This window comes from Oenanthe melanoleuca, chromosome Z, assembly GCF_029582105.1.
Source record: "Oenanthe melanoleuca isolate GR-GAL-2019-014 chromosome Z, OMel1.0, whole genome shotgun sequence".
Lineage (NCBI taxonomy): Eukaryota > Metazoa > Chordata > Aves > Passeriformes > Muscicapidae > Oenanthe > Oenanthe melanoleuca.
Genome location: NC_079362.1, coordinates 20,449,481 through 20,462,735, shown reverse-complemented (window position 1 = coordinate 20,462,735; position 13,255 = coordinate 20,449,481). Strand labels below are relative to the sequence as shown.

At 36.9% G+C, this 13,255-nt stretch overlaps 1 protein-coding gene across 1 annotated transcript in view; it reads left to right on the top strand.

Annotated features, from left to right (window-relative positions):
* Positions 1–13,255, top strand: part of DTWD2 (DTW domain containing 2) — a 63,883-nt gene that overhangs the window by 30,035 nt on the left and 20,593 nt on the right. Inside the window, exons 3-4 of the mRNA XM_056514351.1 lie at positions 504–598; positions 8,362–8,551. Of these exons, the coding sequence (XP_056370326.1) occupies positions 504–598; positions 8,362–8,551 (285 nt within the window). The remainder of the gene's footprint in view (positions 1–503; positions 599–8,361; positions 8,552–13,255) is intronic.

The window sequence follows — 13,255 nt, the reverse complement described above, 5'->3', positions numbered from 1 at the left end:
CACAGCCTGCATGGCACGCGACAGTCTTTGTGGCAGTGTAGGTGTCATTGTCCAGGTGACTCTGAAGTGAAGTGACAGAATGTTTGCATTTCACACTCTGTTCTTGTGCACCCATGCTTTTTTTTAAAGCATCTGTAAATTGAACCCTACCCTAATTTTCTACTGATCCTGGTACTATTACATTAATTCTAATGCTTTTTTTATGCCCACTGTTTATTATTCAGTGATATTTCTCTGAAGTTTTGTTACCGTTTTTTATACTGATAACCTAGTTCAAATTTATAATGATGATAATAGATTAGTTGAAACTATGTTCAACATTGTCAATGAAAACAATATACTTTGAGGCACCACGATTGGGGGGTTTTTTCCTTAAGATTGTTTTGTCTTGCCAAAATTATTTGTCTATCTGTAGTCAACAATATTCGATAGAAAAATAAAACATTAGCAATTCAAGAATCCTTTACTGATTTTATTCAAAAGTAATTTTTCTTTTTTTACAGGAAAGTCGAGTGTTAAGAACAGTACCTTTGCTAGCGGCTTGTCTCCCTCCAGAAAAATGTAAAATTTTGGTTGGTCGACGTTTTAATGAAGACAGGTGAGTAGGATTGCCATTTTCTGGTTCTCTGTAAATTATAGAAATATATCTTTCTGTGTCTTTTTAAATAGCCAACAGTGTTCTTAATTTTTACCTCAAGTGTGCACACTCACTTTTGTTATAAGCTTCTGATTTCCAAAGATAGTCAGAAACACTTGATATTCTTCCTTCAGGTTATAGACTGTTCTGTGCTTTTGGAGTGTTCAGATGAATACTTTCAAACTCTTGGCTGTTTCCAGTTCTAGAAAATTAGAACTGTACTAGAACTTTCCTAGTACTAGGTTTGTCTTGCTGTTCTATTTTGTTATTTTTTGATTTGCTCTATCTAACTAACTGTTTGGTGTCACTGAACTAAAACTGATAGTTTTTGTTCAAGTGTAGGAAATTGAGAAAGCAGCCTTGTGGTGAGAAACTCTTAACATTTGAAAAAAATATATCACTTCCTTCTTCCTCTTAATCATAAGAAAGCATAGCTTACAGAATTTTTAAATTCTTTTTTTCTAATATTCTGAGACCTTGGAAAATACTGCTTTCCTATACAGCATCTTTAATCTTCTTTAGATGAAGCTAAATCTTAGAAGCCAAGTCTTGGGGCAAATGCTTGTGAAGTTTTACTACATATATTTTCAGTAAAGCAAATAGAAATCGTGAATACTTATGAGGGAAATTGGTTCTCAAATTGAGTCAAATCCTTAAAGGAAACTCTCTGTGGAGGTCAATGTACAAAAGTGCTGGAAAGTAATACAGAATGAGCCTTGCAAATCTTCGTGCTGCCTGAATTTTAACTAGAAAACATTAAAAATATATTGCTTTTCTTAGTCTTCTATGATAATAACTCTAATAGTTATCTAAAAGGTTATAGGGTACAGGGAAACTTTACTCCCTTTGTGTTAAACCTGAAAATAAAGCAACTTTTCGAACTGATACACATCAAGTAGAACACTCTCAATACAGTCTGTGCCTAGTAAATTTTTTAATTCTTTTAGAATTGCTGATTACAGTATTAAAGCTGCTTCAAGTTTGAATCCAGAGGTGTTTCTCTAAACTAGAGGATCCTCTTGTGGAACATCTCAGCCTCAAATTCTTTTAGATTTTTTGCTATACACCATGCAGGAGGTGGTGATAGAAATGAACATTTTCATTAGGTTAATATGAATTTTGGTGATCTGTCTTGCCCAGGTGTGAGGCTAAAACTTAACACTGTCAGCATCTACAGTGTACCTGCTTTGTAGAGTGGATGTGAGACTAGAAATTTGGAGTGCTTAGTCATTGAGTTTATGCCCACCTTCTTGGGAAAAGGAAGGAAGAGTGATGGAGAAGAGTTATTTTCCAGCTTTGCAATGTGTTATTTCTATGTGTTTTTTCTTCTTAGCTATAAAAGCATTCTGACAATGTTTTAAGCAATATTCCTTCCATGTAAAAACAAAGGAACAGGCATTTTGCAGACTTGTAGGAACATCTCAGTGTTTATTGTAAATGGGAAGGGCTATACTGGTCCCTGATCTTCTCTTAGGGTGAAAGTCTCTGCTAATGGTACTTCTAAAGCCTCACAAATTGCAGTGCTTCATCTTACATTTTATGACACATTAAACTAAGCAGGACTTGTTTGTTTTCTGAATTTCTTAAAAGCCATGCTGTCTGTAAACAGTTTGGTACCTACTTTACAGGCAACTTAATCAGTCTTGCTCCCTGTCAGGGCAAGACTTCTGTCTTTGTTACATTGAAGAAATAAATTGTTACAGAATACTTGCTGATATATTTTAGAAGTATCATTGTTTTGAAGCACATTAGGGCCATACCAATACTTTAGGTTGATGTTGTCTGATACTATTTGTGTCCTTTGCTGCTGCCACCAGAAGTGCGTGGTTTGGAAAGGTATAAACCAGTATAACTCAAAATCTCTGCTGTCACTGACCTTGTGTTTGGACATGCCTGCAGATGGAGGCATGATGTGGTGTACACATTTTTTCTCTGCATACATGTAGAGCCCTAGCGTGGGGCAGAACTGGCCAAGTGATAGCCTGGATGTAAATAATCATAATAGAATGAAATATTTGTATTATTAGGGGATCTAGCAGCTCTTGGCAACAGCTCTGAAAACTTAGTTCACGGCAACCTGTGTTGAGTTGTAAATAATTGTCCTTATGGATTTGAATGAAAACTAAGCCATAGCAGCAGCTGAGTTTCTTTGGAAGTATCCATCACAGCAGCTCTATCAGTGGCCTGCCAACCAGCAAACTGAACCAGCTGTGAATCCATAGCTGGCAGAGGTCTGCTTTTAAGGGGAAGTGTGCATACCATCACAGCTGGGTAGCTGTCAGTGCCCATTGCTTGAAGGGTAAGGCAGGTTTGGTGTCCAAGTGTACCTTGGTTATTTTTCCTATTCTTCGTAATCAGCATCCAAAATATATGGGGAGAACAAAGGGGTTTTATACGGAGCTCCAGAATTGCATCCTACAGAATAACTGGTGTGACCTGGATGAAAATGTAACATTTAGATGTCCAATGGTTATGACAGTAAGACTGAAAATCAGGATTTTAACTTTTTGTTTGTTTGAATGAAAGAGTAAATATAAATAACTTTTTTGTTTGTTTTTTGAGTTTTTTTGTTGTTGTTGGTTTTTTGGGTTTTTTTGGGTTTTTTTTTGGTGAGAATTTCCTATGCTCAGTTCCTTCTTGAGGACACTTTTTTCAGAAAGCTAAAGAACCAACTTTGGAAAGTCTTTTCAGAACCTGATATCTTTAACATATCCATAATGTAAAAGATGAGAAGGGATTAATCAATTTTTTAAGAGCTAATACATGATCTTTTTCCCTGGTCTTCTCTATTCTTCCTGCAATCTGGCATTTTAACTCTACTGAAAATATGAAGTGTTTGCATGGCAACTCGGCTTATCAGATAACATTTCTCAAATAAAAGACCAGTTCAGTTGTTTATCTGGATTTTTTATTGGGAGCATGCAACAACTTTTGCAGCTTACTCCCTACCAAAACCTTGACACAAACCTGACACAGTATATGTCACATTTGGGAAGATCTTTCCACTCTCTACAACTACCTGAAAAGAGCTTATAGTAAGGTGGATGTTGGTTTCTTCTTTGAACTAACAAGCAAAAGACAGAACAAGAAGAAATGTCTCTCAAGATGTGCTTCAATGAGAGGTTTAGACTGGAAAATTCCTTCACCCAAAAGGACTTTCAGGCTGTGGAATAGGCTGCCCAGGAAAGTGGTTGAGTCACCATCCCGGGAGGTATTTAAAAGACCTGTAGATAGGGAGTTTGGAGATATGGTTTAGTGGTGGACTTGGCAATGTTAAGTGGTGGACTTGGTTGTCTTTGAGGTCCTTTCCAATGTAAACAATTCTATGATGTTCCTTGTGCTAATGTTTATGTTCTTAAAGATTATGCTTTACATGCAAGAAAAGTAGATAAATGATAAAAAAGTAGAAAAAGTAGATAGTAGTGGATACTACAAAGGCACTCTTGCTGGATATCTCTTATGCTTCAGTCCTGATCCTAAGGGCCTCTTTCTAAATGTGGAAATGACAGAGGGTAGTTGCCTTTATTTTTTATCCTTTTTATTACCTAATGGGAATTAGTGCCTTATAGGAATTTTGTCAGTCTGCAGTCTTCCAAACACAGGAGTATTGAGAGAGGCAAAAAGGCACCTGCCTATAACTAAGGTGAAATAGTAAAAATGATAAGAATAACTGAGAAGTCCTCATTAACCTGGTGGTTTTCTACAGATAAAATGTTAGCATCTCTTCTTTATTAGTAGTATTGTTTGCTACTAAATGGCAGTGCTGTATTTTTAAAATTTGAATGCTTGCCTTTCACACTGGATGTCGGATTAAAACCACTTAGGGAGTTTGAGAGCAACTGGGTAGATGTGTAATGAAAATGTTTGTTACAAAAATGGAATTATATTTAAACTACACATTTCAAGAGCATGCATCTCAGAAATAATGAAATGCTACTAAAGTACAATCATGAGAATGTATAAATCTTCTGTGGCAAAGTGGTTGGATATTCAGACATGAATGAAACATATTAATAGTTTGCTTAGCAGAGATTGTTGTTGTGTTAAGTGGATTATAAAGGCCTGCAATACCTGCTGCATACCAAAACTAAAGTTGATTTATAAGAGAAGCAAGTATTGAAGATACTTCTTTTATGGAGCTCAAGTTGTATCTTAGTTTTAAATTTTAAAGCCTAACTTTTAAGTTGTGTCATCTGTTTGAGCTTTACATTAGCTGCTGGCCATGTTGAGCAGATAAAAAAAAAATGTTTTGGTGTATTTGTAGAAAGAGAAAATTATTATCTTCAGACTGATCTTACTTTTCATTATTGCAATAAAAGTCTTACCTGGATTAAAGTAAATGACTATAACTGTAAATGATACAAATTGCTTTCTCTTGGGAATTCCAATTCCAACATTTTCTGAAGTCTGCAAGTCTGCAAGTATTGCAAAGTGCCAATGAAACTATGGGAAATGTCATAGTGTCTGTAAAAAGGATTTTCCTTCAGCATAGTCTTTATAGAGGTTATTCTTTCAATTAATTAAAATAATTCTGTTTTGAGCATAAGGGCAACTAAAGGCCATCATTGGCTGTTGATATTCATTACATATGTACTATAGCATTACAGAATACCAGCATGGAAGGGGACTTCAAGGATCATCTGGTCCAAACTTTTTTAGCAAAAACACAGTCTAACAAGATAGCTAAACCTGTTCAGCCAACTCTTAAGAGTCCAGTGTTGGGGAAGTCATGGAAGTAACATTTGGTGGTAGTTAAAGTGATGGAAGGACTAGGAAGAGGAAAGACTAGGAGAGTTGTGATTGTTCACCCTGGAAAAGAGATGAGCTAACTAGAGCCTTCTAGTGCAGGAAGGGAGCCTACCAGATGGATGGAGAGAGACTTTTTACAAGGGCATTTGGTGACAGAGCAAGGGGGAATGGATTCAAACTGAAAGAAAGTAGGTTTAGACTGAATATTAAGATTCTTTACTTTGAGGGTGGTGAGGCGCTGGGACAGATTGCCCAGGAAAGCTGTGGATACTGTCTCCGGATATGTTCAAGGCCAGGTTGGATGGGGCTCTGAGCAACCTAGTCTAATGGGAAGCGTCCCAGCTTGTGGCAAGGAGGTAGGAGCAAGATGATGTTTAAGGTCCCTTCCTAACCCCAGCCATTAAGTGATTTTGTCATGATTCTATGATCCGTGGATGAGTATGCATTGAAAACCATTGTTTTCAACTGAATTGTGTTTTGAAGACTAAAACATCAGTTGTGATGTTCATAATATGAACTAAAATGCTTCATAATCAATATGGATTTGGATTAGTTTTAAGAATTCGTTTTTTTAAATCCTCTGAGTGTTAATAATTTAAAATATCTACTGTCTCAAAATTAGGATAGTTTGCTCTTTGAAGACTTGGATTCTCAAGGCAAATATGAAAATAATAACTGGTTTTCTAGGTTTAAGCCTTGAGTGCTAGGCACCGTGTAATGAGATGGGCCTTTGCTTGAGATTTTGTGCAGCAAGATTCTTGGTTAAACTAAACTGATACTATAAAAATTACTATAGTGTAAGTAAGGCTTAAAGAAATAGTGGCCAGAGAAATTTCCATGCCACAGGCATATCTTACAGATTTCTGGTTTCTATTTACAATTATTCTTCTGTTCATTTTGGAAAGATGGATCATTATGTTTTGGTTTTGTTTGGTTGGTGGTATGTTTGTTCTTTGTAGTTAATGATGTTGACAGTACTGGAACACGCAATGTTGAATCAATCTGGACTGTTTGCTGGAGGGAGGAGGCTGGCAGTGAGGGAGGTTAGATGGTGGAATACTGTCTCCCGGCTTATTGGTGCACTGAATTCTGTTCCACTTTCCATTTCACATACATCCTATATGGTCCCATTTGAGTCTTAATCTCAGGATTTCAATGTCTTGCACTACAATCCTGCCTGAACTTAACATTCTTAAAACTGTGTTTTCACATGCTTCCTCAGAGTGATTATGGAGTGCAGGTTTAAGTACACCTTGTATATCTCAACTCAAAATCCATTATGAACCATTTCTTTCTTCTCTAATCCTCCCCACTCCTACCACTGCTTCCCCCTACAAATACACATTATTCTTGCTTGATTTTTGGAAAAGTGGTGCAGGTTCCAGTTCCTGGAACTTAAAAGCTCCAGGTGACAGTGATAATAGGAATGCCTCAGTGTGAACTTACATATTTACAGCATGCCTGTGGCTGTGTTCATGACCTTGCCTAAAATGGATTTTGATAGGTATCATGAAGAGCCCACTTTATGTGCTGGCTATTGTTAATCCCATTCTGATACACCTAAGATGTGCTGGTTTCTATTTCCACTTCACATGGTGTTTCAATTGCATATTGCTCCTCTCATCCTACCAAATCAGTTACACTTTATAACCACTGAAGTACTATGCAGAATTAATTTCTTATTTGATGTCACATGCTTTGGACAGTCAACACTTGCTTTATATTTCTTTATGCTTTCTGATTGAGGCAGTTCTGAAGACTGTGTGATGATACTGCAGAAATGAGTTCCAGACAAGTAATACAGTCGTTACAGGACGAGACTTTTCTTGGGTTCTCTCCTACCAGTCTGCTTGAGACTAGTACTCCACTCTGGTGAGACCCCATCTGGAGTACTGTGTCCAGCTTTGGAGCCCCTAACACAGAAAAGATAGGGACCATGGATATACTGGAATGAGTCCAGAGGAGGGCTGGATGATCAAAGGGCTGGACACATCTCTTATGGGAAAGGCTGAGAATTGGAATTGTTCAGTCTGGAGAAGAGAAGGCTCCAAGGGAGACCCTATGGAAGCCTTTTGATACCTAAAAGGGTTTTCAATTAAGCTGGAAAGGGATTTTCACAAGGTCTAGGACAAGGGAAGAGAGTAGTAGGTTTCAATTAGATACTAGGAATAAATTCTTTACCCTGATGGTGGTGAGGCATGGAAACAGGATGCCTACAGAAGCTGTGGCTGCCCCTTCCTTGGAGTGTTCAAGGCCAGACTAGTTTAGGCTTGGTTTTTGAGACTTGGAGTACTATTTAAATGAAATGTCTTTCGCAGATTTTTATAGACTAAGACAGTGGTATGCTGCAAAAACTTCAGGAGTTTCCATGAACATTAACTGTACACTTGATAGACAATAGTTACTCTTGTGGTACCATTGACAAATGTAGAAGCCAACAGGAAGAAAGAAGTGAGTGTAAAAGTATGGGAACTCTAACTGTAGCAGTTAGTGCAAGTCATAATTTAAAAAAACCCAACCCAATGGAAATGATAACCTTTTCAAAAGTGTCCTGTATGTGAGGACCAGGAGTTGCTAATATTCTCTATATATATAAGGTTAAAAATAGGATAATTGCAGTAATTTTATGCCAAGTGTTTGAAGAAAGTTTTCTAGAATATACATATTAAATTTTGGTAAACAAATCTAAATGTGTTTGGCTCCAATAGTCATTAGAATAGTGATTAAACATTGGAAAATATATATTGCTTTATTCAGCCTTCATGGATTATTTTTGTGGTTTTTTGACTGCCCCTACTTAGAAGCTGGGGGAAAACCAACAGTTTCTGAGGTGTTGGAAGGAGAAAGTGGTGGATGAGAAAGGGACATTTTAAGTAAAATTTGGTGGAGATGAGTGGGAGCTAATATCTGAAAGTATGTGTATGAGATGAAAACTTTCAATAATTAATTTAATTTTGCGTTTCTGTGCATTGAAGGTATCCTGAACTAGCAACTGTGTGCAGAAATCCCAATACTCTAATTTTGTATCCTGGAGCTGAAGCAACCGATTTGGAAGAAGTTGCAGTGATGTCTTCTAGTCCATCTGTTATGATCATCATTGATGGAACATGGAGTCAGGCTAAAGATATATTTTACAAAAATGCTCTCTTCCGCCTTCCCAAGCAGGTGAGTTATAAATTGTAAAATAAAAATTCTAAATTTGTCTAAATTTGATCAGTCAAAAGGGAGTGGCTTTCTGAGCATGTAACCAGCTAACAAGAGAAAGACGGCTTGATCAATTACTTAAGCAATTTCTGAGAGTGTAAGAAAGATGATTGTAAATATTGAGGGTTTCCACTTTCTCTATTGAAAATTCTTTTTTGTTTGATTTTAAGTTAGTGAATGTACTTCAGAGTGAATCATTGTTTTGCAAAATTGAAAACTAATTTGTGTAGAAAATTTTAATGTCTTCTTTCAGATGTTAAAATACATAGATTGAAATAAGTGCTTCTTGATTAAAACAAGCATTTCTTTTCCCCTGCATAAGTATTTTACATTGCAGAAAATTAGCTTCTTGGGAAAGGGTTGCATTCTTCTCATGTGTGGTCTCCACGGTATTAAAAACTGTCTTAGGTAACTTGTGATAAATACTGTCCATTTAATTGTATTAACAATATTTTTTTGTCTATCTCTTAAGTATTTTCATCAGACTATGATTTTTTGTCTACGTTTAATTTTTTGACACAGCTGCCATTTTTATTAAAAGACATTATCAAAAGTGTATTAAAAAAAAAAAGTATTAATACAAAGAGCTTTACGAATGGAAAAAATAATTCCCTTTATCATTGAATCGTTATAATATTTCTGAGGCTGTTAAAATATTTATTTTATTGAAATAATGGACGGAAAACATATGGACCATTTTACATAAAAGTAATATTTTTAAAATTATTGAATCCTTCCTAAGGCAAATTGGAACTGATAAAGACTTCAAAATGATAGAAGTAGTAAAAATAATGTAAATAACTCAGTTATTTTACCCAGAAGGAGTTAAAATAAGTAAAAAACTTGGAAAATTGAGCAGTAGTATTGATATGATACATTAAATCTTATGTAATAAAATTAATAAATATATAAGTAATTATTGTATATTTCAAAAAATCCATAATACCCAGTAAAACATCAGCAGACAGCAGGAATGTAAAAAACATTCTTAGATTTGCTTCTTTGTGCATACTTGAATACTATATTTCATTGATTGCAGTCTTTAAAAGTTGCAGTTATTAATCAACAATCTACTTCTCATCTGGTTCTTTTTTTCAAGGAAAGGGATCTTCTACCATCCCCACCCTTCTTTTTTATTGGAATTGTGTTGATGTTCTTGTTTTAAAGGGTTTCAATTCTTAGAGTAAATGGATAATACAGTGATTCTTGAAGTAGTAAGTTAATAAAAGTATTAATTTTTTCTTAAACTGTGGTAGTTGATTTCTCCATCTGGCAAATATACAGGAGCTAAAATCAGTATTTAGTTTGATTTTTTTTTTTTTTATATGCTACTTGATACTTTTTGTTATTCATATCACTTGGACATGTTATGATGACATTGTTGGAGTTCCCAAATGCAAAATTAGCTCCCTGAGTTGTGCTGTGCTAAGTCAGAACTTGTGCTGTAGCTGCAAGCAGTCACCTGTGAATCACCTGTAAGGTTCAGTGAAGGCAGCAGCTGAGTGTGCAGCAGTGCAAAAGCTGTGTTGGAGCGCTCTGTGCACACCTGCATGTTTCACTAAGTTTGGTTATTTTGTCTTGAAATGGGCTTGAGGCACCTGTGCAACCCCCTAGAACTTCTAAGTGGTTAAAATTTACAGTAATGTGGTACAAAGTTATTCTAAAACTGTCTGCAAATAAACACCAGCATTGCTAAGGACTAAACTTTGTTCACCCTGTGACAGTTTTCTATTTCATCTTTCTCACTGAGCTAGACATCATGGACAGCACTGTAGGTTTTTTCTGGCTTTTCACTATTTCTACATTATTTCTTGTTTTCTACATCATAGTTCATATTTAAATATTCTGTAAATGGTTCTCTATTTGAAAACAGTTTTTGTTGATCGTGTCTTGAAACTTTGGGTTGATACTGCAATTCCGTGAGACAAAAGTGAGTAGAATATCCCTATATTTGAAATTCAAGAAGGCAGGCTTTGACACCAGAGAAAGAATGAAGTGGATATGACAACAGCTATATAGAAGGGATGTTAAAGGTGAAGAGGATGTGATACCTGTGGGCATTATCTGTAATATAAAAAGAAACTAGAATTATTCAATAAAAGGTGATTTGAGCTTTTAATCAATATTCTGGAGGTAGAGAAGAGCTATTTTCGTAATAAAGAGGTTAGCAATTCTTAATTGCAAGAGGTATTACAAGGACACAATAGATTGGAAGCATTGAAAAGAATATTTAATTGTATTATTTTACAACTTTGCTGATTTTATGTAATACAAACTGCTATGTTGAATGATTTTCAAGATAATGTGGGATATTTTAATAAACTTTGCTGTTGTTTTAAATTAGTGTTAAAATCTTGAGATCTCCAATAAAAGCTCTTTTAATTAACAGCTCAGTCATCAGAGCATTTTTCTTTGAAAAAAATGTTAAAAGAAATTTAAATTGTGCTCTTCCAGAAAGCCCCAGAGAAAAAATATATATGAATCTAGCATATTTAACTTTATCAGGAAGACATAAATTTATGTTGTGATCCAAAATAATTGTCTGGAATTGTTTTCATAAATTACAAAACATGGGCTTGGATGAATTGTATTGCAAAAATGTATGAGGCAGTAGGCTTAAAGTAACTTTACAGAATCACAGAATCAATTAGATTGGAAAAGACTTTGAGGTCATACAATCCAACCTAGGGCAGAACATCATCTTGTCAACTTGGTGGCACTGATACCAAGCACCACATCCAGTATTTTCTTAAAAGTCTTTTCACCTTCAGGGACGGCGACTCCACTAAGTCTCTGAGCAGCCCATAACAGTGCCCAATTACCCTTCCCATAAAAAAAATTCTCCTTTTGTATAGCCTAAACGTCCCCTAGGGCAGTTTAAGACACTGTCCTCTTCTCCTATTTTTAATTGCATGGGAGAAGCACCTGGCTACAATCTCCTTTCAGGGAGTTGTAGAGAGTGATAAGGTTTCCCCTGTGCTGCCTCTTCTCCGGGCTAAACACTCCCAGTTCCCTCAGCTGCTCCTCATATGACTTTAATAGACTTTTAATATGATTATTACATTGATTACATAGGGTACTCCATGAACTGGCACCCTCTGAAGAAGCACATTATCCCAGGATGTTTTGCATAGCTGTAACTGAGGAAGAGGTCACACACTGTAGGTTTTCATGGAACTGTAGCAGAGGGGATACAGAGAAGGGATTCAGTTACCTTGGAGGAGTTGATGCAATTAGTCTGAGAGAAGAACTAGCCACTTGGCACAGTCCCTGTGGTGGTGTATTGTGTAAAGCAATCACAGGCTGCTGTGGGTGAAGCTACTTCTGTTCATGAGGAGATAAGCACAGCGTAGTGGGAAGAGATGACTAAACCCCTCACTTTTGGCCTTCTACTCCTTCAGCAGCAAGTAAGAATTGAGAAAGTCAGCTTGAAAACCACATATATAAAAAGTAGACAATCTATCTCAAGTGCTTACTGTTTTATCAAAAGTAGGTAGCACAGAAATAATTTTTAATTATGGATAAGTGTTTCTGGATTACTGTTGTAAATCCAGGAATCTGCTATCCCAAACCTGAATGAATTATATCTATCACTTGATATTGTTTTCCTTTTTTAAAAACCCAGTGAAAATCTTTAGGTCATCATGCTTATGCTGGAAAAGTGTAGAAAATAAACATCCATCCCTTTTTTTTTTTTTTTTTTTGATAAGTGCTATGCAGTTGGCTGTTGGCTTTGTTGGCTGTTTTTTGGTAGGGCCAAAAAAAAAAAGTTTACAGGCACTTTCTGGATAGTGTGGTTTACTTCGTTCTTATTATTTTTGCCATTTTCCTGGTCCCAGGGTGCAGCCATATCAGGACAGGAGGGTCACTGCTTGGCCTGCAGCTCCCTGCTTCCCCACACCTGGGGTGGCTTGAGGTTATCTTGCTGTGGCATTGAGGCAGAGCTGGGTTCCAGGGCTAAATGTGGTGGGACCTGTGGAAGCATGTGATTGTTTGGAGGCTTTGACAGGCTTTGCACTAAGCCCTGTGCCCACTGAACAGGAGATTGGTCATCTTTTAATTGAGGCTTTGAAACACTTGTTTGTTGTATGTGTTTGTCTTCCACCCTGGACCTCCAAGATCCGTGCTTGTCCCAGGGGCAAGCTTCTGTGTGAGGCCATGTCCATGAGTCCTGCTAGCATGTATGTGTCCTTGCTCACTCGTCATCTCGTCTGGCTCATTCCTTGGGAGGGGACAATAGAGTCCTCCCTCTGCCTTTTCTGCCCTGCTGGCAGTGATTCAGCCCTGGGATGGCTCAGTGCCCTTCGGGGCTCACTGGCCCTGATTTAGGACTCAGCAGAGGTTTTGCATCTCTTGGATCGTGTTTCTTTCCCATGTGCTCCCTCCTCAGAGGAGAGGGTCAAGAACAATGCATATCAGTGTGCGTGGTGAGACTGAGCAGCAGTGGCACTGGGAGCTGTACCATGCCATGCTGATGCCAAGGGAACTGTCCCTGCCTGTGTTCTGGAGCAGCTCTCACCACCTCAGTGTCATCACATTTTACTTTGAGAATTCTGTGGGGTGAGGAGAAGAATTCATATTCTGGTATTCAGGTAGCAGTAAAGCGTTCTAAGTGAATGTGGAATGAAAACTGTATTTCCCTCTAATTTTAAGCTGAGGCATCAG